At 35.1% G+C, this 27,862-nt stretch overlaps 1 protein-coding gene across 1 annotated transcript in view; it reads left to right on the forward strand.

Moving 5' to 3' along the window:
- The window catches only part of Alg13 (ALG13 UDP-N-acetylglucosaminyltransferase subunit), a 64,438-nt gene that overhangs the window by 27,551 nt on the left and 9,025 nt on the right, over positions 1–27,862 (forward strand). The window contains 16 exon segments of the mRNA XM_033760186.1: positions 448–520; positions 4,771–4,852; positions 5,055–5,217; positions 6,808–6,883; positions 8,390–8,498; positions 9,915–9,979; positions 10,423–10,523; positions 11,528–11,655; positions 12,374–12,620; positions 13,048–13,161; positions 13,327–13,483; positions 14,018–14,138; positions 16,884–16,913; positions 17,019–17,074; positions 20,473–20,547; positions 21,730–21,895. Of these exon segments, the coding sequence (XP_033616077.1) occupies positions 448–520; positions 4,771–4,852; positions 5,055–5,217; positions 6,808–6,883; positions 8,390–8,498; positions 9,915–9,979; positions 10,423–10,523; positions 11,528–11,655; positions 12,374–12,620; positions 13,048–13,161; positions 13,327–13,483; positions 14,018–14,138; positions 16,884–16,913; positions 17,019–17,074; positions 20,473–20,547; positions 21,730–21,895 (1,763 nt within the window).

The raw sequence follows: 27,862 nt of genomic DNA on the forward strand, positions 1-27,862 counted from the left end.
TATTGGAATACAGCCATGCTTATTCATATGTGCATAGTCTGTGGCTGCTTTCAAGCCACACAAAACAAAGTTTTGAATAAACCATATGGCACCCAAAAACTGAAATTTTTATCATCTGGCCTTTTTACCTTTCCCAAAATTGCTAAGGCCTGCTTTTTAAGTGAGAGAGCCCCTACTAAACTCATATACATATAACTGGTAAATTATCTTCTTTACTCTTTGCTCTTCTACCCCCAAATAAGATGCACTTAGAAAAATTCATAAAATCTCATTGTTTACCTTAAATTAACATCCTTTAGACTCTATGTTATATTAAAACCAAATAACTGAACATAGGAATTATTTTTTATGAATGAGTCAGTTTAAAAGCACAAACATTTGTTCTTATAAGTATTTTTGTATATGCTAAATTAACTCTTCATCCACATTTGTTTTCTGTCCATACAGTCGGGATTTCATTCTTTATCGCTATCCTGGAAAGCCACCAGTTTATGTCACAGATAATGGCTATAAAGACAAGGTAAGAATATATTGAATAAAATAGAATGGTGCTGCTAGCTTGTCAGGATATTAAGTAATCTTTTTAAACGTAAAAATAATGAAAAAATAAATGCAGTCTAAATGACAAAATTCTGTGCCATCAGTCTCTTCCTCACCAGTCAATCATCTTCAGTGGTAGGAACTTTGTCTATTCTTGTTCCTCCTCTGTAGTAGAAAAAAATGAAGCTAACCAGATTAGTGGCACATACCTGTAATCCTAACCCTCTGAAAGTCTGAAGTAGGAGGATTATAATTTCAGGCCCACACTGGCCAGTAACTGAGACCCTGTCTCAATAAAAATTTTTAAAAGCATTGAGCGTGTAGGTCAGTGAAAAGGTCCTGGGTTCATTTCCCAGAAATGGGGAAAAAAATAAAACTGAAGTTAGGTAATCAGTGATCTAAAGATACTTTCTGGTTTCCTTATCTTCTACCCTTACCATACCATTCTTCCACATAGTCTGATCTTCCTATTTTATGTTCCTTTGAACTTTCACTGTTTTTCTGAAACTTTTCCAACTCCCTTTTAATTTTCCTGGCCAGTTCCCAAGAACAGTTATTATATTATTTATCACATTATGTTTGCATTCATGTCCATTCTCTTATTAGTCTGAAGGTGTCAGAGCAGGGACAAGATTCTATGTAGTAAAGTGCTTGGACAATAGTAGGAGGTAGTTTTGTTGTGTGAGAAGACTCAGCATATAAACTCACTGTTTTTCAGCATATAACTATTCTTTGAAAATTTTTTAAGAAAAGCCCTTTTTTTCCAGAGTATTTTATTAGTGAATATAGGACTATCCACTATTTGGGTCTTAATTCACACCATGGAACACAATTCAGGCAACATATTAATCATGGTAAGACAGTACTACATACTTGGAGAACTCTTAGGTTGCTGTTATAGTAATCTAGACAATAGATCTAAACTAAGAAAGAAATGTTAGGAAGAATACTGAGTATGTGGTCACTTAAAAGATAAGTATAACTTGTAACACTGTTGTTTAGCTAACGTTAAGCCCCTATAGCATAATAGGTACTTTTCTGGGCTTCAAGGATTCCAAAATGACAGTATTTAAATTTTTGTCTTCTAAGGGATTAAGGGGCTATGAGGACTGATATAGAAATAGTGAATTAAAACAAAGTGATAAGTTTTATAAGAGTATGTAAAAGGAATATAAAAGAAAACTCTCTGCTTGAGGATTAGAAAGCTCCGTGGTGGTAGTGACTCATAGGAAAAGGAGTCAATCACATGTGAAAGGCAGTACATTCTGAGGAAACCCTATATTGCAAAGTCTTGTATTCCAGCGACCCTCTGAGACTTAAATTGAGGGTCAGTGCTGAAAAAGTAGGCTAGAATTACATAATGAGGGGATAGAATAGGCCATGCCAAAGAATTTGACTTTTCATTATGCAGAATAGTCAATTGATGCTTTTTTACAGTATTTTGTTATGAAGATTTTCAAACACACAAAAGAATTTTACAGTGCACATTTCTGTACTAGCTACCACCACCTAGAATCTACTGTTAACATTTTAGTATCCTTTTATCAATTATACATCCCTCTATCCATTTACTAATTCATCTTACTCTCTTGATCTATCAAGTAAATTTAGACATTGGTACACTTGATCCCCAATGCTGATTGACAGTTTTTAGGGAAATGTGTATCATAATCGGAATTGTTTGAGAAAAGAAGAGTGCTAGGTCTTGTATTTGAGCAATTGTATAGAGTAGCGATGGCAAACCTTATAGAGCTTTCCATGATAACAAATAGCCTTCTGTAACACATGTGCCCTAGATTCACCACCACTGGTATAGAGCATACCTTGTGATGAGATTTGGACATTTGGATTTTACCAGAAATTTTTTTTGAGACAGGATCTCGTTCTGTAATTTAATCTGGCCTTGTATTCACTATGTAGCCCAGGCTGACCCAAACTTGCAGTGATCCTCCTGTGTTTTGCCTAAAACTTTGTTGCTGTTTATGTCTCAGTTTAGACTCCAAAGATGTGCACTTGAATTGTTTGAGTGTTCAAAAAAGACTACATTAAAGGTAGTGAACATGGCCAATAACCTTTCCAAAACATATTTTAAAACAAACTTTCAAAGAAATAAATATCTAATGTTTACCTGGTGCCTTCCACTTTTTATTCTTTCTTAACTCTGCCTTCTACATACCAGTAGTTATTTTCAACTTCCTAAATAATTCAGTGTCAAAGTGAATGCTACTGAAATCTAGCCATTTTCACTCACTTTACTTGTTCTGTCTAGAAAAAATAGAAATACATACTTATATTGAAAACAAACCAAAACTTACATCTGGCAATACATGTTGTCCCCATTGATGGTCTTCAGTCGCATGAACTTCAAGGTGACATGTATCAAATACTGGTATATGTCCTTGTGTATCATTCTCTTTGCATTTGTTTTTTAAAGGGCTTACACTTAACATTCTGCTCCGATTCAGTTGTCGCATTCTTCGCTAGTTTACTGCTACCCACCCTACTTGGCTGCTCCCAAACAAATTACCACCCATGAGTGTATATGAGAAAATTACTGTTTTTATGTTGGCATACCACCAGAAACATAAAACAGCCCTCATGCCTTACTTTATCTCTTCTATCAAAATGTAACTTCTTACCACTGGAATGGAGAAATTCTACAATCATCTGTTTTTCCCCTCTTGTAAACTGCTTAATTATTCATTGGTTATGGTTTGTTGCATTCCTTTACTTCTCAAGAATAACTTCTAGTTTTTTAATCTTTCTTAGTTGAAATTCCCAATTGTAATAGCCCAAAGCATAAACAGCTTCTCTACTTAAAAATCTGCTCACTGTTTTTTTAGGTTAATAAGTTTTCTTAAATGCAAATACCCCTTGTGGTGGGTGAAACCTATTTATAAAGTATAACTTTAACTACTTTTAAGTTAATACTTGCGCTCAATGTTTTGAAGTGGACATAGTTGAAATATTTATTTTTTAAAAGAGGATAGGGTGGCTAATAGGCCTGTCATCCTAGCACTTGGGAGGTTGAGGCAGGGGGATCAAGCAAGTTCAAGGACAGCCTGGGTTACATAGTATAGTGAGTGAGTTCAAGGACAGCCTGCACTATAAAGCAAGACCCTGTCTCAAATGAAAAAGAAGGAAGGGTGGGGGGATGCTAGCAAAAAAACAGCATTGGGATCAGAGAATTTGATTATGGGAAAAGTTAGCTTGGTACTATAGGAAGGTAAAACAGTACTGAGAATATTTTTCTGCCAAGTAAATTTGGTGGCAACATCTTCCATAGATCACAGAATCTTCACTACCTCAGATTGCTGACATATTACAGATAAGTTAAAAATAAAAACAACTTTAATTACCAGGGATTATATTTGCACAGGAAACTTTTTAACAAATTAAAGGTTTTAGAGTTACTATATAAGTTGCATCACCCCAAGCCTTTGACTAATAAGCTTGGCCTTTTATTTTTATTTTTGTTTTTGTTTTTGTTTTTGTTTTTTTGAGACAGGATCTCACTATGTAGTTGAGTCTGACCTGGAACTCACTATGTAGCCCAGGCTGGTCTCGAACTCCCAGCAATCCTCCTGCCTCATCCTCAGCCTCCCGAGTGCTGGGATTACAGGTGTGCGCCACCATGTCCGGCTGGCCTTTTAATTTTTTTAATTAAAAAGACTAAGGATTGAGGGAATCATCTAAGAAATAAACCTACCCCCCAATTTTTTTGTTACTATCTGACTGCCTTAATTCATTAAAAAGGTCTGTTATCAGTATCCATCCTATATAATGTATTGATATATTGTCATTCCGTTTTAATAGATAGTCTGTTGAATAAATTGCTTTAAATGAACTTCCTTTTCTCCCTTCATCTGAGTGGGTTATTTAGGCATTTGACTTAGATATTAAGATAAGACTTCGGGCATCTGTTAGGCTTTCTGTTATGGTTAGTAATCTATAAACATTGCTATGTTAATGCATATTTGTAAATCAGAACTTGTTTGGTGTATTCAGGAAACATAATTGAGGTTTACAGTTTAACTTTTTAATCTTGGCATTTAAAAGTTGTTGATATGAAAATCTCTTAATGAGATAGCTTGTATTTAACACGTTAATTTTTCAAAAAAATCACTTAAATTGATAAATCATTGTTATTGATTGCCAATTAATTTTAAGTTATCAATCTCATTTTGTGATTGTAAAACATAAAATTAATCGTTTTTTGTTTTTCTTCAGATTGTACTCTGTTATTCAAGCAGTGGTCATTATGATTCTGTGTACTCAAAACAATTTCAATCAAATGCAGCTATTTGTCAAGGTATGTGAAAGATTTATAAATATTTGGTGATTTCAGATAATTTGTTACTAGTCTTTAATTTGAGGAACTCACTAAATATAGCTCTTTTATAACCTTACTGTTACTTAGAAAGTTTTTATCCTGGGTTATTACTACTTTTGCATTGTTAAAAAGTTAGTAAGTCTTATATCAATTGTGGTTCTGTCCCTTTTTCATACTTTAGCTGTATTGTATGAGATTCTCTATAAAGATGTGTTTGTCGTGGATGAAGAGGCATTGAAAACTGCAGTTCAGTTGTTTCGAAGTGGTTCTAGGAAGAATAGAAACAACGCTCTGACTGGAAGTGAGGATGCCCAAATTGATTACGAGAGTTCAATGCAGAACAGGTAATAAAGAGAAAGGGTATGTTAACTACATGATAATTGTATTTCCTATTTGTGTGTAAACATGTGAGAGGGACCTAGCAAGCTCATGACTTAAATTACCTGTATACACATACATGTAAATGTATATTAGGAGTTTGTTTTTTAATGAAAGGAAAGAAGTTATGCCAAAAATAGACTTCATGGATTCTGTTCATCATGATCCATTTTTTATTACTAGAAGAGACTTACAACTATCTAATTCTGTGATTCTCAAACTTTAGATGTATATGAATTACTCAGTACTTGTTAAAAAGGCAGATCCCTGGGTCTGCCCTCACAAAATTTGAGTTCAGAATGGGTAAGAACTCTGCTTAAAAAAAATGCCTAAGTATGTTGGTGCAGGTAGGCTGTGGACTATACTTTGAGAAGAAACTGATTCTATCCACAATAATTTTTGAAATGGTAACAGATTCGGTGGTTACTTAATATAGACATTCAATTAATAGAAAGCTCTCAGGCTGACAGGAGTTTTAGCCGCTTTGAAATGTCTTCCTTTGGTGTGCACTAGAAATGTAGATTGTGTGCCTTTGAGGAAGCAGCTTTTATTTAGTAGGTCTAGTCAAAAATTTTGCATTTTAAACAAAGTGACTGTTATGTTGTCTTATATTCTTGTTTCTTATTCCTGATTCCTAGTTAAGACCAGAAATTGGTACGGGTTTGTTGCCAGACTGGTGTCATCTTGTGTTTTAGTCTTGTAGTTCTATTTCTTTGACATTTAATACTTGCATCTTTTTTTTCTTTTTGATAGAAGATGATTTTTTAAAACTAATTTGGAGTTCTAAGGGTAGCAATCATATATCAGGGCAAAAATTGCTTCATTCTTCACTGATTACTGAAGGTCTTTAGGCTTATGGAAATTGTAGTAGGAAGGCAAAGTACATTATGTAGTGCTGTAATAACTACAAACTTGGCAGTTTAAAACAGCATACTTTTCTTATAATTTATGTGGGTTAGGAATTTAGGTATGGTTAAACTGGGAACTCTGAGGATCTCATAAGATTGTAATGATGATATTGACCAGAACCCAGTCTTATCTGGAGCTTTGGGAAACTTTCCCCCAAAGATTCTTGGTAGCATTTTGTTCCTTTCAGTTGTGGGAAGAGCTTCATTTGTTTGTTTGCAATTATTCAGAAGTAGCCCTTACCTCCTTTCCACATTGAGTTGATGAATGTGGCTGCTTACTGTCTTGTAGGCAGCTGAGGAAAGACCAGAAAGATGGGTGCTATATTCTGTTATATTTTAAACACCTAAGTCCTGTCTTGCTTGAGTAGATGCTAACTCAAGGTGAGGGGAGTCACAAAAGGGTGTCAACACTAGGAAGCAGGATTGTAGAGACCATCTTAAGAGCGTATCCTCGCAGAAGATAATCTGCTAAGTAAGTGTATTATAGCATATCCTTATGAAAATGAAAGCATAATGCAGATATTGAAGTAAAAATGTTATTTGCGTCATTTTTTAAACTACCACTAGGTGGGAGTATAGTCATTAGACATGAGACAAGGAACTACATCTGTATAAAGCTCTTTGTTATAACTAATTCTTTTTGATTAGGACTGAAGAGTGGGGTGCTGGCTGCAGTATTCAGAATATACAAGAGGACTATAATCAAGGAATGGAAGAATTGAAGGTTTGATATTTTCTAAGGCAAAGAGTTGCCATACTGTTGGGTTGTAGCATCATAAAGATAGTTAAGATTAAAGTGGTCCATTGTAATTATATGGGACAGGAGGAAGAATTGATCCTGTTTTTCTTTATGGAAGTTCTGTGTATTAAAAAATGTAAACTGTGTGCTTCATTTTCTCTGAATTCTCATTATTAAGGAACTTGAGATTTTTCAAAACAAACTGCATTTAGAGATGTTTCAGAAGCTTTTGTATTTTTGAAGTCATATTACAGACTGAACATTTAGTCTTGATCCTAAGGTTACTTTTTTTTCATTAAAGAATGAAATGCTCATCCCTGTCCTATCCAAAGAAAGTAGGTGCTAATCCTAGTCTTTTAAAGTTGGAGAAATAGAGTTTTACCATCTGTATAAGCCTAAAATCAAGTAGGCCTTCACCTTGAGGCTAAATAAATAGGACAGATGCTATTACAATGAAAAACAACAATTTATATGTATGTCAAGTGCTAATTGATTTTGAGACTATTCAATATGGTAAAGTTCTAGAAAAGCAGAAGAAAGCTGGTAGTTCTTTTGGAAATTATAATACAATTTGACCAAAAGAAAGTAAGCTTTTCAGATATATTCTTTTGCATATTAAGATAACATTTGTTTCATAACTCTGACTGAATTTTTAATCTTGGTCTATGTGACATTAGTTTATGTGTCTGGACTTGACAGTACTCCCTTCTGTCATCTAAAACCTTTTGCATTATTTGCATTTTACTTTTTTAGTTTTCCTATATTTAAAATACATAGTAAAATTTATTTTGATATTTCTTGTTTTAATAGAGGGGAAGGCAGGCATATACAATGATACCTCAGTTGTTGAGTGGCTCCAAGCTTGAACTTTCCATTACTTGAATAGCAAGTTAAAAAAAAATCTACTTGGTGTCTGTAACTTTGCTCAATAGTTGAACTAAAAATCCAACACACACACAAAAAAATATTTGGTCCAAGAGTGAGTCACACTTTGCTGTGGACACAAAGGGATGATGCTTCAGTCTTAGGTGCTGCCCTTGCCCAAACAGTATATAGTGCTTGTGTTAGTGTGTTAAAACATTGTGCTTTTTTGGTGTTTATTTGTGTAAAATGTCATAACCAAGGCTCCAAAGAAAGCAATACCAGCAATAAAGTTAAGAGGAAAACTGAGAATCAAGATAGAGTTGAAGAAAGAAATCATTGCAAAAATTGGTAAAGTCCTGGAAAGATGAATTTATGAGTGTACTTTTTGGGCCTCAGAACAAATCATTTGGTTTTCTGTTCTTTAAGAAAAAATATGTTCAGTGCTCAAAGTTTTTGGTGTTTGAATACACATTTGGAACAGATTGAGCTTGACAACTGAGATATCGCTGTATACTGTACATATCTTAAAAAAAGGCTGAAAAATATCTTAATGTTTCCTTCATCATAGAAGGAAAACTTAAACTAATGATGGAAGTTTTGTGGCATGATTGATTATTTCTGTTTTAGTCTCCAGAAAATCCATCAAAGATCCTCTTCCCCTATAAAGTGCTCAAAGCTCTGGATCCAGAAATCTATCGTAATGTAGAATTTGATGTTTGGTTGGACAGCAGAAAAGGTATGCATTATCAACAGGATGCTTTGGAATCCTGACAGAGCTGGAGAATAGTTTTGCCAGCCGTTTATTGTAAGAGACATCTTCAACATACTGTTAAAAAAAATAACAGCCTGGGTACTTGTCATCTTATTACAATATCATTTAAATCTGGAGGAAGAAGGAAATAGAATTAGAAATGAGGAGGAAGCCGGGTGTGGTGGCGCATGCCTGTAATCCCAGCACTTGGGAGGCTGAGGCAGGAGGATTGCTGTGAGTTCGAGACCAGCCTTGGCTACGTAGTGAGTTCCAGGTCAGTCTCAACTACATAGTGAGACCCTGTCTCAAAAAAGAAAACGAAAAAAAAAAAAAAAAGAAATCAGGAGGAATGTTATTATAGCCCAATGCTTGTCTAGGATTTCACCTTTACAGGGCATGTAGAGGTAGCTTATAGATACCCTTAAGAGTACTAGAAACTTTAGTGACTGGAAACAGGCTCATCTGAAATGTAAAGTGTCAAGATCATCCTCATTGATAAATAAGTAGGTCAGGCCTGTGGAACAGATCTAACTCCATCATCTGTTTTTGCTTGGTCCGTGAGCTAAGAATGCTCTTTATATTTTAAATGGCAGGAGATAATTAAAAGAGCATGTGAAATTATAAAATTCAAATTTCAGTGTTCACAAATGAAGTTTTATAATAGAGTTGGTAATTCTGACTATGGCTCAAACAATCTGAAATATCTGCTGTCTGGCTCTATACAAAGAAATTTATCCATTATTAATCTGAAATTGTTTATCTCTTTATATATGATAACTAAATTGATTGAACTAGGTCTTAAAATACTGTCTTTAAGATAAGCTTTTAACACGTTTCCACCACCCTGAACCACAGATGGCACATGCCATTATGACTGACTGTCCTATCAGGCAGCTTGTACCACCAGTGGTATGTGCATGACTATCCTTTTGAGTGGCTTGTACCACCCGAAAAAGACTGTCATGCATGCACCACTGGTGGTTCATTCACAGGCAATGAGACATGAGTTACAGCTGTCATGCAGTGTTAAATGTTTTATATTCAACTCCTTGAACCTTGGTGAAACTTGATATAGTTAGAGTGAGGTTAAGACTTTATGTAATACAATAAATTGTTTAAAAAACTTAGCCTTGGAAGAAGCTGCATAGTGTTACTGTACATTTATAGTGTTTGGCCAACATTAAGATTATAAACACCCAATTTCCACCTGTTTGTGTTTTAAAGTACAAAACTGTTTTGGCAAGTCTTGGCCCTTTGGTACTTTCTCCCACCATTTTAATTTGCATTTTAACTTTTACTGTTGTCAAAAGTACTATATAAAAGTAAATGGTAAATTAAATAATATAAAGTAGGAAAGGAGCCAATTTAATTAAGCTTCAATCTTCCTTTTTTTTTTACTAGAACTTCAAAAATCTGATTACATGGAATATGCTGGAAGACAGTATTATTTAGGAGACAAATGTCAGGTTAGTTCCTTTAAAGAATAAATAATTTGTTTCTCCAAGATGATTAAATTAATTAAAGTAGGTCTTAAAGTACTGTTTTTAAGATATGTCTTTAACACGTTCCTACCATCTTGAACCACTGATGGGTGATACATGCCTGCATGACTGACTGTCATGCCAAGAGATCTCATTGCCATTTAGTCATTAAAATGAGTTGAACAAAGCTTATTCACAAAAAGCTAGAAATTTTAATGCTAGAAATTCACAAAATGCTATTAAGTTTTAATTACAAGCTTTTGTGATGATTAGCTGTAAGACTTTCTAGTACTGTGTTGATGTCAGTTACTTTAAAAAAAGCAGACATTGAATTCCCTTTGAGGAAAAGTGATGTTTTTGTTTGGCAGAAGCCAGCTCTGTCAGTATACTTAACACTAGATATATCACTGTATCTTCCTGTCCATTAGGTTTGCTTGGAATCAGATGGAAAATATTATAATGCTCATATTCAAGAAGTTGGAAATGAGAACAATTCAGTGACAGTTTTCATTGAAGAACTGGCAGAAAAGTAAGAATATAAGAATTAAGTTACTAAAATCGTTGGCTTCTGATGCCTTTTCATAATATTGAGAATTACTAGTATGCTAGAAAGAGAATCAGTTATTTCGAGTATTGGACGAATTATCTTGAATTATAAAAGCATTGCTAAAGTTGTTAAATCCTAATATATTAGGAATAATCCTAGTTAATAGCTAACTTTTAGAATCATTAAATTAAGGACAATAGAATTTCTATATAAAACTGTTCATAGCAATTGGAAAGTGGCTTGTTGAGTTTCTGCCAGTATCAAGATAAGCTAATACAGTCTTTTTCAGATTTTTGTCTGGAAAGCTTCCAAGGTCACAGATGAGTCCAAACCCCAATGTTTCTGATTCAGTTGTTCTGGGCCTAGGGCCCAATAATTTGAATTTCTAATGTTTTCCAGGTGTTGCTAATGCCATTGTTCCACCTTAACCATTAAATTAGGCTATGCTGACTAATGAAAAAAGATTCTCAGCAGTTAAAAACAGTAAAGTTCATTTCTTAGTTATTTAGCATGTCTACACTGAGTCAATAAAGGAGGACCCAGGACAACAGAGATTTTGTATTGACATATGCTTCCATGGTCACAGGCAAGAATAAAAATAAAACATGACAGGCCACTTGCTGGTTCTTAAAGCAACTCATGTTTTATTAGGTAAAGTAAATGGTTTACATGGCCAAGCCTGATATCAGTGGAGTGGGGAAGTAGTTCCTCCTCTAAGGAAGGGGAGCAAATGTTTATGAACTAATACAGTATACCACATTCTTTTTCTGGATATGTGATAGGTACTCCAAACAACTGTGAAATTGTACAAACTACTCAGGTTTTCCAGCCTAACAACAATAACGACAGGAAACCTAAATATGGAAGTTAATGTTGATAGGTTTAAATAAAATATACTAAAAAAGGAAGCAGGAGGGGGTAGGATATTTGTGAATGAGAATTTAGTCTGTTATAATGGCTTCATGATAGTACCTTTAACTTTTAAGGCATGTTGTTCCATTGGCTAATTTAAAAGCAGTTACCCAAGTGACACCTGTTTCTACCTGGAGTGCTATGTCCAGTCGGAAAGGAAGAGGTTACCAGAAAATGTCTACAGGCTATTTCCCAGAAATGGGTTTGTATGCTAAAGACTTTTATCTTTCCTTTTTTGTAGTCCACTCTTACTTAAATATGTGGTACTTTTTAAAAAAGGTATGTTATATGTCTCGTTGCAGGGAAGAATGATTTCTTACTTTCCACACTATTGGCATTTTGGGATAGCTGATGCCTTGTTGGTTGGTAGGGGGGCTTTCCTGTGCCTTGTAGAATGATCCCTGGCTTTTACCCACTAATGCCAGTAGCACCCTCTGCCTAGTTCTGACAATCAAAAATATCTTCAGATATTGCCAAGTGTATCCAGATGGGATGATGTGGTCAAATTGTCCCAGATTGAGAAACCACAGTTCTTGGTGACTTTATGTAAACTTAAGCTGATAGAGATTTTAGAGTCTAAAACTTGAGGGGAAAATATTTTTCAAACAACTAGGAAGGCACCTCATAGGAGCACCCAGAGATAATAAATAAACAACCTCTTGGAGAATAATAATATAGGTCACTGGATGACTCAAATGATCTGATGACCAAGGCTGCCTATATTAAAGAGAGTACTGAAATACACGTTAATACAAAAATTACCTGCTGGTTTTGCATTGCAAATGGAAGATCTAGTACAGAAATTCTCTACCTGTAGTTACTTGAGTCCTAAGAAAAGTATTTGAGAATTTAAAGGAGTGTGAGAACGCTAGACCTTTTGCTTTGGTTATGATCGTATTTACTACTTGTTTGTTTGAAAGCTATGCCAGAGATGGACATGAAGCAGCGGAAGAAGATGTTTAAGAAATTTCGAGGAAAAGAGGTTTATATGCCAATGGCTTACAACAGGGAAGATTCCCTCCCTTCGCCCAGACTTCAACACAGTATGCATTATGGTCATGACCTTCCACTGCCCTACTCAGAAACAGCTGCCAATGTTATGTGCAATGAAGAGTTTCATCCTCAATACTCTTCTCACAGACAAGGCCGAGGGTATGGGATACCCAGGTAGAACTTAACTGACTTTCATGATAATGTGTCTTTGCTTAGAATTAGAAATAATTCCAAGATAGAATTATAGGGGAATTGAGAAATACCTTAATAGTTTAGATATCTTTTATACCCTATGCCTAAAGAGAGCATAGAGCTAACGGATGCTTAAATTCTTGTCAAATAAATTCATTGTCAGGTTTGTATTCTTATAGTGTTAGAGAATTGTGAAGCAGTTGAACAGATGCTCAAAAATAGAATGCCATGAAAATGAGTGTCTGTGTGATATATGACACAATATCCATTAATAACATATGATTAATAGCATTTTGGGGAAAAGTAAAACATTTTCTAGTTGTGTGTTTTCAGGAAAGATTTTTAATTCTGTTTAACTACAGAGACTAAACAGAATAAAGTGTTCTTTTTCTTTTCTCTTTATTCTCAGGGATTCATCCTGTTTTATAAATAGGCACAATATGTCAAGCCCTAAATTTGGTTTTTACCCTGAGCCAGGTAAAAGGTACTGCCAGAGCTTTGATAACTTCTCCTATAGATCTCGGTAGGTATTAAAGTTACAAAAAATAAGTAAGTCTAGTTTCACTGCTGAGGAATGATAATATGGACTAATTTTTAAAATAACAAACTTTGAAATATTTGAACTGTTACTTAGAAATTAGAAATAAATTACTATATTTTATCATATTCCCTTTTTTATTTTCCAAAGTTCCTTTAGACGTAGTCACCGCCAGATGCATTGTATGAATAAGGAGTGCCATTATGGCTTGGCCCCAGAGAATGAACAGATGCCCAGTGGCTTGGAAGAAACTGTTACTTTTTATGAAGTTGAAGAAGGAGATGAGACTGCTTATCCGACTTTACCTGTAAGTACATCAAAACTTGACCCAAAAAGCTATTTACTTTTTTCTTTTTTTGGTAAAGGTAATGTGTATTAATTTTAAGGTTTTGCTATGTACAGCTAAAGAAAATCCTTCTTTGAAAACATGACCTTAGGTGTCTTAAAAGATGAGAGAAGAGACTTTCTTAAAGTTGATCTCAGAGAAGTGACTAGAGATAGACATCTTGCCTATATATATGGATTAATATTTTGTTTCCTTTATCATTAGTTCTTTGTGTTTTTTATTCCAAAGTACAGTTTAAATATTTACTCAAAATACTTAGACTTCTCCTGCAGCAGCAGTTCAGTGTTAGTCTAGTCGTGGCCAATCTAAGGCACATGTGCCACAGCAGGCTGTTTGTATCATTGAAAGCTCTAAAAAGTTCACCATCACTGGTTTAGTTTCCTTAACTGACTTTCAGAACATTCCTCTAGGTTTTGTTTTTTTTTGTTTTGTTTTTTTTTTTTTTTTTTACTATATAAGGAGAACTGCATGTTTATATGTCTGTTTTTGGTACAGAACTATGGTAGTCCCTCTATGATGGTTCCTGCTACTTCAGGATACTGTGTTGGAAGGCGAGGACATAACTCAGGAAAACAGACTTCAAATTCAGAAGAGGGCAATGGCCAGAGTGACAATGGTGAGTCAATTAGTGTTAAATATTTTGAAAAAGATAGTATGTTAAGGCTATAAAGTAAACCAAAGTTTGGTTTGGGGATTGTCTCCTTTCTATTTTTATTTTTTGGTACCGATGATTGAACTTGGGTCCTTGTACTTGTGAGGCGGGCAGTGGAACCACTAAGCTAAACCCCCAGCCCTCTCCATTTTGTTTTGAATAAGAGTTGTAAGTCCTTTTCTCAGCTTGCTGGGTTTTGGAAGATGTCCTGGTATTTCTCAGAAGAACAGACTTATATCAGTAAACTAACTACTACATTGTTACAATGTATTTTCAGCTCTGCATAGATTGCTAGTGAGTTTTGATTTGATAAAATATCAGTTTGGAAAACATCTGTTCATTATTAGTAAGGTGCTAGTCGTAGTTGTCCTCTCCATTTGTATACTTGCGGCTTTTCATGAGATCAGCTCTTGTTTTACAAGACTGTTATACATTTTTCACCCAAAGTATTCTACTAGATTTATAAACATTACTATTTATTGAATCCTGCTGGGCGTGGTGGTGCACGTCTTTAATCCTAGCACTCAGGCAGCTGAGGCAGGAGGATCGCTCTGAGTTCCAGACCACCTGGGCTACATAGTGAATTCCAGGTCAGTCTCAAATAGATAGTGAGACCCTGTCTCAAAAAAAAATTCATTGAATCCTATGTGCCATCTATTCTAATGAAGTATTTACTGAGAGATGTAGCACTATTTTATGTAGGGGAGAAATTGAGAGTCAAAGGCAAATTGTTTATGGCTAAGGTCATATGCATGATAAATAGTAGAGGTATCTTTTTTTGTAATAACTTTCTGAGATAAAATTTATACACAATTTACTTATTTAAAATGTACAATCTAGTGTTTTTTGGTATATTCAGACTTACATAACTATCATTAGCTTTAATATGAGGGCATTTTTTAATCATCCCAAAGAGAAACTCCATACCTGTTAGCATCTATTAATTTACTTCCAACTCCCTACCCCCAGCCTTTACCAATTACCAATCTCATTTTTGTCATTATGAATTTGCCTATTCTGGACATTTCGTATAAATGGAGGCATACAGTATATGGTTTTTTTGTGACTGGCAGAGATAACATTTGAACTTGGATTTTGTCTAAAACTGTACTTATATACTAAACAGTTTTGTTACCTCTGATTATATAGTGTGTTTATTTTTACCACTAACTGTTTTTATTTCTCATTGAGTTTATTGGTACGTTTTAGGTATACAGTACAGTTACATTTATCATTGGGATCTTGTACCTTTACATGACAGCTCTTGGTTCTCATTTTTTCCCCATGCCCCTGCCATCCCTTCACCCCCTCCTCCCTTCCCTATTTACAAAAACTTTATTTCCATTTTTTCATTTTCTCATATTTTTTTCTTTTCCCTTACTTCCTTTTCCCTACCCTTCATACATGCCTATGGAAACAATTCTGGATGATGGAGTGGTTTAAGGAGGTATAAGGCATTCTGTATGACTTGGCTTTACTAAAAATTGTCATATTTTCATGTATTCTTTCTGCTACTTATACAGAAGAAAATATGTTAGATCTTTCTAGGAATTTAATGAGGACAAAAATACAGTACATAAATGGTATGGGAAAACTACGTGCATGTAAATATACACATACGTTCAAGGGAGCTTACTCTCTACTCTTTTTTTCAGATACCACTTGTCTTTTCCTTTTAGCCCCTGTACATAGCTTCAGTATTACTCACCTGTTGTGGCATATTTGCAGCAACCAAATCTTTTTTCTCACCTTTAATCCTGCTGCCATCTGAAGTAGTTTCATGCCTTCATGATTGAAAAGTGATATGTTTAAGAATCAATACAGTTTATGGCCGGACGTGGTGGCGTACGCCTGTAATCCCAGCACTTGGGAGGCTGAGGCAGGAGGATCGCTGGGAGTTCGAGACCAGCCTGGACTACATAGTGAGTTCCAGGTCAGTCTCAACTGCATAGTGAGACCCTGTCTCAAAAAAAAAAAATCAATCCAGTTTAGATATGTGGGGTTTTATGTAGTGAAAAACGGTCCAACTGAAGATTAACTTTATCTGCATTTCAGTGGTATAATGATCTTTAATCAAAGTATTTCAATCTACTGATCCATGCTTTGAAGAGAAATTGACTTTACATATACAGCACTACATGTAACAGGCTGAAAAACAGATGCAGCATGAGCTATCCTTTAATTGTCTCTCTAAATTCGTTGAATGTTTGCTATATGCCAAGTACTATCCTTAGTTATTTTCATTTCTGTTAAGCCTCTTCAAAATTTTTTGAGCTAGATACTGTTATCCCTACTTTTCAGTGAAAAATTGAGACAGGTTTATTTGCCTAAATAGATGTAGCCAATATCTAGCTAATCCTAGCTCCAGAGCCTATGTACTTAATTGCCACACTGTACCACTCATTCTCCTGGAGAATTTGGACACTGCTGAGTTTTTACCTCTGCCTGAACTCTTGATTGATAGAGTTAAAGGCATTCTGAGGAAAAATGTGTACTGTACACAGCTAACTTCTGACTTTAATTTGTGCTAATATGAAAATTTAAATTACTTTGAAGGATATATGCATTTATTTTTAAAATTAATTTTGGATTATGCATTTTAGCTTTTAAAATATATTCATAAAAGTTGAGAAGAAGGAAGTGGTTAGCCATTTGGCTCTACTGAGCCAAAGGACCTATGTAAACACTTCTGTCTTTTTTTTTTTCTAGGGAGATATGAAGAATATCTTTATCCTTCAGGTCAGTGGGATGTAGATGTAATCCTGACATTTGCCATTGTTTATGGAATATCAGGCTATAAAATAATGTTCATTTGTTTTACTTTACTTTGGCTATTTCCTTTAGAGCCAGATTACGAAACTTCAGGTGTATATAGCACAACTGCATCTACAGCAAACTTGGTAGGTATTTAATAGTAGCAAACACTAGTAGTCTGTTATATTCTGGGGCTCTGTTCTAAGAGCTATGCATATAAATGTGTTTAAATGAGAACAGTCCTATGTGGTAATTAATTTCCATTTTGTAGATGAAATTTAAACTAGTTAAGGTCATACCCCTTTTATGAAATTAAATTTTGAGAGATATTCTTAATTTATGTTGGTATAAAAGGAAATTCTGACATTGATCTTGTAGATTATATTGTTATAATTTTTATATCAGAATGGGTCATAAATTGTAGTCAATATATCAAAAGTTTGCTTTTTAGTTATATTACATATCCACTGGAGAGATCTGTCGGAGGATTCAGCTACTTTGGCTGATAGATGCTCTATAATTGCTGAGGCAAGAAATAAAAGGTGGTGAATTGTACACTGGCTCTTACAGCTTTCATCAGACGTGTCATTTGTCACTTCTCTATTTCACTGTTCCACAGAAGGTCTAATGAAGATTTTAACTCCTCTGTGCCTGAAAGGCAAAAAAATAGAAATATGTTAGGACCATTAAGGACTACAATATTCAATTTGATCTCATTCCCATGGATAGAAAACTGGCTTGTTTTACCCTAACGGAGGCAACCTAAAAGTCCCATTCGATTTAATCAGACTCAAAACGCAGGATTCCTTCGTAATATGTGGAACTCCTTATATTGGGTCCATACATAGCTTCTCTTGGTCTTGAGGCATAAATCCAAAAATACAGCTTCACCCCCCCATCCCCATCTTTTCATTGGTAGAGCAAGGTGTGAAAAATTTCAGTAAAATATGAGAGAAACATAGTCATAACATCCTGTATGAAGCAATTCTGAGATTTTTATAAGTGTACAGTGAGGGCCACCAAACTATATGTGGAGACTATTCTCTGGCTTACTATTTATCGAAGCTCTTGGTTACTCTTTTTTTTTTTTTTTAAAGACAGGGTCTCACTGTGTACTTGAGACTGACCTGGAACTCACTGTGTAGCCCAGGCTGGTCTCGAATTCCCAGCAATCCTCCTGCCTTAGCCTCCCGAGTGCTGGGATTATAGGCGTGTATTACTATCCCCAGCTCTCTTGCTTACTCTTAACACCTTTCTTCTATTGGCCATATTTGAAGTAGACATTGGCGAATAGTCCTTTCTTGGTAATTGAATGGATTTCTTATCCTGCTCCTTAGAGAAGATTGAGGGACCCAAGGATTGGTCTCTTTTTACTTGAATGGTTTTAGTTCTGGCTCATGGTTTCTTTGTCTGTGAGACTTAATTTTTCAGATGCTCTGCTTGATTTCTATTGGTTACATATAGCAATAGCCAGGCTGACAATTCTTTTTTTAGATTGTACTACTTTGACCTGATATAATTTTTTGCTTTCTTATCCCTGTTTTCTTTCTCCTTGATTGAAAGTACCATGAGCCTATTAGCCATTGCTGTATGAGCCATACCCTTTTGATATGGCCCTGAAATACTTTGCCCATGTGTAAGGATTTCACTGGGTATTATTTCCTTAGTTGAACTCTTGCTTTGAGATATCTTAAGACACTCAAGAATTTTAACAATTATTTGATTCATGCTGTGAAGTTGAGTTGTGATTTTTGTCTTCAAAGCATTATTTTTTTTATACCAAGGATCAAACTCAGGACCTTAGGCTTGCAAGGCAGGCATGGTGCTGCTGAGCTAAATCCCCAGCCCTCAAAGCATTAATTTTATACAGTTTAGGGTTGAAATAATTCCTTCTTTAAGTCCTTATGAGGGTTCTCTGTTCCCTTTCATTCCTACACACAAACTACTAATTCTTTCCTACACAAGTCTGTCTGAAAAGACCTTGCTATACTCTGCTGATAATAATCAAAACACACAGTACAGTACTAACGTTTGATTTGCTAAACCACTTTTCCCTTTCATAATCTTCTTCCCAGATAAGTTTTTCTTACAACAGGACCCTATTTCTAAGAGGTTATGCTGCATTAACAACCCACCAAACATTCTTGCTAATGTTATACATGTCTAGTGCAGGTTGATAGAGGGCTTCTGTTCATCATAGTCACTCAGGCTGGGCTGATGGACACATACTTTCACAGTCACCTTAGAGTGAAAGAAAAGGAAATGGAACATTGACTGTTAACATTTTTGCCTATATTTTATTATCCAAAAATTTCACATGGCCATATCTCATATGGAACTAAGAAGGGCATTCCTGGCATGTATGTGGGAGAACTAGAACCCAGGAATGCTTTATCACTGAGTTAAATCCTTTTTTTATTTTTTGAGACAGGACTTACTGGCTCAGGCCAGCTTAGGCTGTCCTCAAGCTTGCTACCGTACTGCTTCAACCTCCCTGGTAGCTTGGGTTACAAGCATGTGACACTTGGCTTGAACTGAAATATTTGTGGAAAGACTTGAATCATTATTCTTTATTCTCATAATTATCATTAGCCTTAACCTTAGCAGCTTCATGTACTAATTTTTTGTTTTTACTGTTAAGGCAGTACATCTCTGGAAGGAAAAAAAGTTCTGATAAGTATATCTTTCCCTCTCTTCTCCTTCCTTTGCTTTTCCTCTTTCAGAGAAATAGTATTTTCCTGTACCCCACCACTAGAATTCTCATAGCACACGCTTTTTATACCACCTCTTAAAATGGCCATCCAAATAAAAAGACACATAGAAATCTCAGCATTAGAGGAACGCAAAGAGTGGACATTTTATTTCTGCTGTCTTTTTAGTTAGTTTCTTCTTAAATATTTCTGTTCTGAGGTTATTGCACACCCCAAATCGCTTTCAGTCTTCATGTTGTGCTCTACTTCCATCCCCAGTCACCAGACGTAATTTTTGCTGCTGTAGTCAGTGTTTGTTGCCACAACAGCTTCTCATACATAAGTCTGAGCTCTTAAAATTACTTTTATGAATTACTCAAAAACAAAAGGTCTTGAGCCAGTGAGAAATGGTATTTTGATCCTACTACATCTCTTGTATCCTGTTTAGATAGAACATAGGGACAACAGTGGGTTAACAGCTAGTTCAACTATCTACAGTGTCACATTGAAAGCTTTCTTTTAGCAGAACTATTGTTGGTCCTACTGTGTTTGAAGCTTTTAAGGCAAAAAGGCTACTGAGTAAGTCTTTAAATTTCAGACCTCAACTGTATTTTAGTATCTATACTGGGACTACAGTTGGATGTGAGGAGGATCTCTAGACAGGTAGCAGTAGTCACTTAAATCAGGTAATAGAGTTAATACCTTTTGGAACATTGTCTTAGTCACTTCTGAACTTGAGTGATCTCGAGAGATCACTTTAATTTTAGATGTTGAATCAAAGCAAGTAATTTATTGATGTGCGGTTTGGTTTCTTGATTTTTCCTTTATTCACCTGTATTCTATATTCATTAAAGTCTCTCCAGGACAGAAGACCATGTTCTTCTATGTCTCCACAGGACACAGTTTTCTCATACAACTACCACCAGAAGGTACTCCTCATAGTGTAACCAAGCAGTCATTTACAGTGGTCTAAAAGAGGAAAATGAATTTTTTTACCCTTATCGTACTTCCATGTTCCTTTAAGTATTATTCTCTTTTGATACCTGGTGCAGTGATTAATAAATTCATTCAGCAAAATTGATTGAAGCATCTTATGTGTTTCAGGCACTATTTTGTGTGCTGGCATTAGACTGAGTCTGGTGTCAGCTTCTTAACATGAGTGAGTTACTATTAAATTATTTGTCAAGGCTAAAAGGTACCTGAAACCATAGAGTGACTAAGATTATGCTGGGAAAAAGAAGACATTGCAAAGAGCATCTAGAATAGCCTGTGGATCACCAAATTTTAGAAAATAGGTAGAAAAGAAACATTCAAGGAGAAAAAGAAAAGCAGGAGAGTATAATATGGTTGCTTCATGAAGATGTTTTAAGGAGCAGTCCAGTGGTTACTAAAAGGTCATGCAACATAAGAAATTAAACAGTCTACTAGGAGTTATTGCCATGGAGATGACAGGTGACTTTGGATACAGTTTCAGAGGACCAGAATAGGTAGCAGCCATGCTACAATGGGTTATAAAGAAATGGAGGCTGCCGGTGAGGGCAGTGTCAAGTGTCATCAAGTTACCTTTTATTATCTCTCTATGCACAGCCCCATACTGGATGCTGTGGGAAAATAAATAGGCTGCTCGCCTAAGAAGCTTTGGTCTAAGCAGAAAAAAATTGGAGTTTCATGAAGCTACAAAAAATACAAAGCACCTTTTCTATTTAAAAAATTGATTACATTGGGAAATATATACACACACACATACATACATATACATGTAAAAATGAATGTATATTATGGATCTTTGAAATAATATGCAGGAAATTCAAGTTACCTGTTTGGGAAGAAGTAGCTATGTAGATGAAGGACAGGGTTGGAGGAAACCTTTATACTGTATATAATTCTTTATTTTTAAATTATATAATGTACTTTCAGAAAAACGTTAAAGAACTAAATATAATCTGAGGTATTTTAAAAGAACCATTCTATGTAAGGTTTATTTAAAGATGGATTTTCATTGTTTTAGTTATCTAAACAAAATATTCCTGAAATTTAGGATCAGATAAGAAACTAATACTGTTTTAAGAAACCAAACTTAAAAAATTCTGAACTTTCTTCGCACTTAACAGATGATGGGAAATTCTGCAGTAATTGCAGCTTCCTGTGCCAGTAATGTTCCCGCTCCAGTTTTACCTAGCCTTGTAACAGCTAATCAAACTAGTAGTATTTCGTCCGTTTCCTCACAGAATGCTATACAGCCTCTATTTGTACCTCCACCTGCACAAGGCAGGCCAGGTAGGTTTTTAGTGGTTACATACTTTGGAAGCCTCTTTTCCTATTTATGAATATGCACATGCAACTGTTCTAGTGATTAGATAGGATTACTTTGCTTTGTTCTGTTGAAGAATCTATGAGATTTTGAGAGAGGATTTTAACTTTTTTCTTGTTAAATTGTCTCTGGTAAGATTTTTGTTATTATTTGCTACCCCTAGTTATTTAGACGACTTGTAGTTTCTAGAACTTCGTTTTATAATAGGATAATTAAGAGATGCTTCTTTATAGAATGAATTTCTGAAAAACTTTCTATAAAATATATTCCTGTGTGTAATGGATCATTTTTTTTTGAGACAGGATCTTGCTAGTTTGCTAAGTTACCCACGTTGGGCTCACGCTTGCGATCCTTCTGCCTTAGCCTCCAAGGGCTGGGATCATAGGCATGCACAGCTGCTCACAGCTTAGAATTCTGGTTTTACAGTTTACTACCTGTATTGTTTTGGAAAAGTCATTGAACTTTTTTTATCTGTGTGCTTGAGAGTAGTGATAGTACAAATTCATAAAGTAGTTGTGGAATTTTAGTGAGTTAATGTGATTTAAAATTCTCAGCACAATTCTGTTAGGGTTGTGGCAAGAACAGCATAGCTTTTCAATCTTGAGTCCTCAAAGAAAAACGGAAATTGCAAAACCAAAAACCACAAACAACATCTGCTATAAAATTAGATGACATCGTTTCCTCACAAATCCCCAAATTTAATCAGATAGAGACAAAACACCATTCACAAGACTTGCACACTATCAGAATGTGTGTGTGAGCAAAGTGGTAGAAACACCCAGGATGTTGCTGAATGGATCCAATAATAGAAGAACTCTATTTAAAAGTACTGATCAGAATTTACTGGAAAGTGGAGCAGCCAATTTGGAAACACTGGCTAAAACTGGGAATGAATTTGATCTCTGCAACACTTGGTAGAAGGACTGAAGAGCTTAGAGCAGGTTAATCCCTGAGAATACTCAAAACTGACCTACCAGGCCTCATGCCTTTTACTAAGTTGTTGTTGTTGTTCTTTTTTTTTTATCGTGGATTGAATTCAGGACCTTGCAGGCAGTGGCACCACTGAGCTAAATCCCTGGCAGGGTTGCCTTTTAGGATAGTATTTTTCACTACAGAGAGACTGCTGGGTGTGAGTAAGAATTGATCAGGATGGGAAAAACAGCAGGGTCATATTTAAGTTTGGACAGAACAGAGCCAAGGAATTGTAATTTGTGTTTGAACAGTCCACAGAAATTGTAAGAGAACTCTATGAAGTTAGGAAAATAACCTTGTACCCCACCTCATTTGAAAGTTCATGAAAATGACTTCATATAAAAGTAAACAAAGTTGAAAACATTGAGGTCAGATGCTGTGTATGGATCCTTTAAGGAGAGAAAAGCAAAATAACACACCTACAAATGGTAAAGGTGTGTAGAAATGTACCTACTGAACAAAATTAAGCTCAACAAACAAAACTATAAATACTATTTCAAATTGAGATAAAAATAATTAAAAATATTAACACATTTCCTGCCAGCTTGACCACTGTTGGTACATGCATGACTGTCCCACTAGGAAGCTTTATATAAATTTTATTAGTACATGGCATGGCTGTTTAATCAGGAAATATTTTTATTTTTTTAGTAAAAAGACCAGTAAAAGTCTTACCTCTACCATCAGTGATACAAGTTGCCAGATGGAACACTCATGCATGTACTACCAGTGGTTTCAACCGCCCAGCAGCAAGACATAAGAAATATATCCTTGTCATGAATAGTGTTACAGAATAAGTCAGAATTTTTAAAACTCACATGAGGTGACAGTACTCAGGAAAGAAAAAAAGTCGATTCAGAAATGAAGACTAAACAGTAAAAGCCTGAGAAAATACATACAAACAACAGATTAAAAATGTAAGAAAGGGGAGTCCAAAATTGAAAAAGTCAGATTCAAAAATGACATTGAAGTTAGGAGAAGGAAGTCAAATACTAATATAAGTCCCTGAAAAAGAAAACTGAAGGGAAGACTGTATTAGACAACGTAGAGAATATATGTGGCATTACACTTGTAATGATAGCAGTGTACTAGAGTGTGATCTTTGAGTTTCAGTCTACCAGAAACAGTTACAGATTAGCATAAGACCTATGTAAGTATTAAATGCATAGTTACCTGTAGAATTAAGGCAAAGTGAAGATTGAAAGGTTGAACAAAGTAATTTTTTGTTGTTTGGTTTTGGTTTTGGTTTTTTTTGTTGTTGTTGTTACAGGGCTTGAACTCAGTACCTTGCACTGCAAGGCAGGAGACAGCACCATTTAGCTAAATCCCCAGCCCAAGGAATCTTTTTAAAAATGAGAAAATTGAGGGAACACATATGCAAAGCGTTTTTTTAATGCCTTGAGTAATTACATTTGGTTACTCTATCAATAGCACCCAATTTTTGTGGTCTTTAAGTACCACCTACCTTTTAAAAATATAAACAGCTTGTAAAGAAATGACTGATTCCAGTTCTGGACAGGAAATGTTCAAGATAAGTATAGAGCCTCTTGTCAGTAGTGAGGAAGCTATTAAAGAGTTTTTGGGTCATATTGTAATGACTCGGGACAAATGTGAAATTTAAAAATTCTTAATGATATTTTTAAAACTAGTCAACTGGAAGAGGATAATAGAAAATCAGTTAATTTTCTTAAAAACTGGAAAATAAGGTAAAGGAATCAAGCATTTATTCTGCTTTATTTATATGAACTGTACCATTAAGTAACCAAATAGATGAGGGAAAATGTCTTTTTATAGTATTCTAACTAGTCAATAAAAAAGTGACAGAATATAGAAGTTTTATAGTCCTTTTTGGATGGATAGACATTAAATATTACTAGTTGTTAAAGAGTGTGCTATACATTCAATGTGGTTTGTAGCCCTCAAGGTCTATTTGTTGAAGTATTGTTCCCCATTTTGATACTATTGGGAGGTTATGGAATCTTTGAGCCAGATTCTAGGGGGAAGTTTTAGTGGTCATTGGGGCAGTGCTCTTGAAGGTGATTAGTGGGATATAGCCTTCCCCTTCCTCCTCTTCTCTTTCTTTGCTTTTTGGCTTCCGTGAGGTGAATAGCTTCCTCAGCCACTCATCCCTCACCATAATGTGCTGACCACAAGGCCAAAAAACAATGGGGCTGCTAGATCATGGACACAAACATCCAACAAAACAATGAGCCAACGTAACTTTTTCTTTTTATAACCTGATTACCTCAGGAGTGTTAATAGTGGAAGGCTCACTTAATACAGATTGCAGAGACATACACTATTCCCTATATATGTGCCAAAGGAATCAGTCCTGAATCTGATTCAGTTTCCTGAATCAAGCTACCTATTTGCAAGAAATGCAGAATTTGTTGAACTACAACATGTGTATATACAGCTAACTGAGGAGGCTTGGCAGGTTAGAAGAACTAGGTGCTTCAAAAGAAAAGGAAATAAAAGGAATGAAGGAGGGAATAAATTAGAAGAGTTTCAAGACACCAAACTTTTAAAGATGGGCAAGAGTAAAAAGCTATCTAGCAATATACACTTAGGTCACAACTAAGGAGGAAACTGCAAAGAAGTGATTATTATTAGAATAATGGTTAATTATAGAGGAGGGGGACGGGGATTTAGCTCAGTGGTTCCAGCTCGTGCCTCCTTGCAAGGGCAAGGTCTCAAGTTCGATCCCATTTACCAAAAAAAACAAAAAGAAAAGAAAAGAAAAAGAGGGGAATGACTCACTGAAATGGGCCAAATGAAATTTTTCTCCATGGTGGCTGGGACAGGTTTATTTTTTGACCACATTAAAATAATTCATTAATGCAAACATTAGATTTACTTTTTTTTATTAGTCTCATTTATGAAAAACACGAGATAAACATTAATGATGATAGAAATTTTTCATTAGAAATGTCAATGTGGACCTTGTTTGTACTGCTGTATAATAATTGCAGAGGAAAGCATTGACCACTTCTGACAAAGATCTGAATTTTAAAATGACACTGAAGCATTACAATGCCACATTTTTGTGGAATCATTGGAAACTTACCTTTGAAATACCAGATTTTTTCTAAAATTATTTACTACCTTCATCTATTTTACTTTTTGTTCTTTAAGCCACTTATGAACCTCATCTGTAGCTCTACTTTATTGGATCCAACTGCTTTTTTAGTTCTCATTCTTATCCTGTATATTGCCAAGAAATATATTATTTAATTTCCGCTAATATTTTAGAAAATTTTACTTACCTTTTTCTGGATTACTCCCTTGACCTATACCTAGTAAGCCTCTGGAGTCATGCATCTCTTGGCTAACTGGGAATTACAAAGCTTTTTTTTAAGGCTTATTATAATAACACATTTGTAAGGAATATGAGCTTAGATAGACTAACCTCCAAATTTCTTTTACCTTTAATTCTCTCAGGTCTGTGTTTATTTAACCATCTCTGTGTCTAGTAGTTGGTTTTTACCTAGTGATCATAATTATATTCTGCTATCTTCAAGTAATTGACTTCATTTTATTTGCTTTTTTAAAATATGATTTGAGTTCTGCTTTCAAAGCTATTAGAAATTTTTCAAAGTCATTTTATAGAAATAGTCATAGATTTAGAACATTGAGGATATTCTGAAAATTCTTCCACACAGATGTGGTGGCACATAGTTGTAGTGCTAGTTACTCAGGAGGCTAAAGCAGCAGCACAGCAGGTTTGAGCCCAGCCTGGATAATTTAGCAGGATAATTTAGCTCTCTCTCAAATAGGGCTTAGAATGTAGTTCAGTGCTTTCTGGGTTCAATCAAAATAAAATTGTTTCATCATCTCCTAAAAATTATTTGTCAAATTTTAGATCACCCTAAGACTGTATAAATAAAACTGGGTGTGGTCATGCATTCCTGTAATCCCATCTGCTCTGTAGATTGAGGCAGGAGGATTACAAGTTTGAGGCTAGCCTGGGCAACTTAAACCCTTTCTGAAAATTTTTTTTGAAGGGTGAGTGAGCACTGGGGATGTAGCTCAATTGTAGAGCACACCTGGTTTCCATCCATAGTACTACCAAAAAACAGTATAAATGGTTATATTATTTGTGTTTGTCAGTGAAAGAAAATACTACGTATTTCTTTTTGTTAAATCACTAAAATAATTTACCTAGTGTGCACTGCTGCTATATTAAACTCTGTTAAGACTAAATTTAATCCTTCATTGAGTTGTGAGATGGAACTTTCTATAGTTACTAGGGTTAAAATGATTGTACAGATAACATGGGGATGAAATTTCACACTTTGTAAATTTCTAACTTGGCTAAAATGATTCCGTTAAAGTTGAGGGATTGCAGCATTCATCATGCGTCAAAAAATTCAGCAAATTTAAATGGCATATAAATGTGTGTATGTACGTGTTTTTGCTCACTTTAGTATTAAATGTAATTATATTTTAATTTCATATGTTAAGAACTGTGAAACCTCCTGAGTATTATTTTTAAATTATCAGGTATAGAAAATTAAAGGGATAAAATATTGTATCTAGCTTGTTTTGTTTTAGATTTTGTATCTCCTTAGCAATGGAATCGTCATAATTTAGAATTCCTTGTATTCCTCAAATCTTTCAAAGATTTTCAAAATCTATGATCAGTGTTGTTTAGTTTATCTCTTACTAACTTGTGTACCTCAGGATTTGACTCACAGATTTCTGAAAACATCTATAATTTACATTGGGTATTTGAACTAAATAACTTTCCAAGTTTTGAAGTCAAGCTATAAGAATTGACTTCTTTGACCATATTGGGGACATGAAAAGAGCAGATGAGCTACCGCTTACAAGGTTTTGCAGTTGTGCATTACTACTTTATGCTTTTTCTTGGTTAGTGATCACTTCACCATCTTATCAGTACCATTCTGCTGCTGTTCCTGCTGTTGCAGCCTCTCTCCCACCACCGGTGCCGCCACCTC

The sequence above is a fragment of the Fukomys damarensis genome, unplaced genomic scaffold (assembly GCF_012274545.1).
Source record: "Fukomys damarensis isolate Sample0158 unplaced genomic scaffold, DMR_v1.0_HiC HiC_scaffold_39, whole genome shotgun sequence".
Taxonomy (NCBI): domain Eukaryota; kingdom Metazoa; phylum Chordata; class Mammalia; order Rodentia; family Bathyergidae; genus Fukomys; species Fukomys damarensis.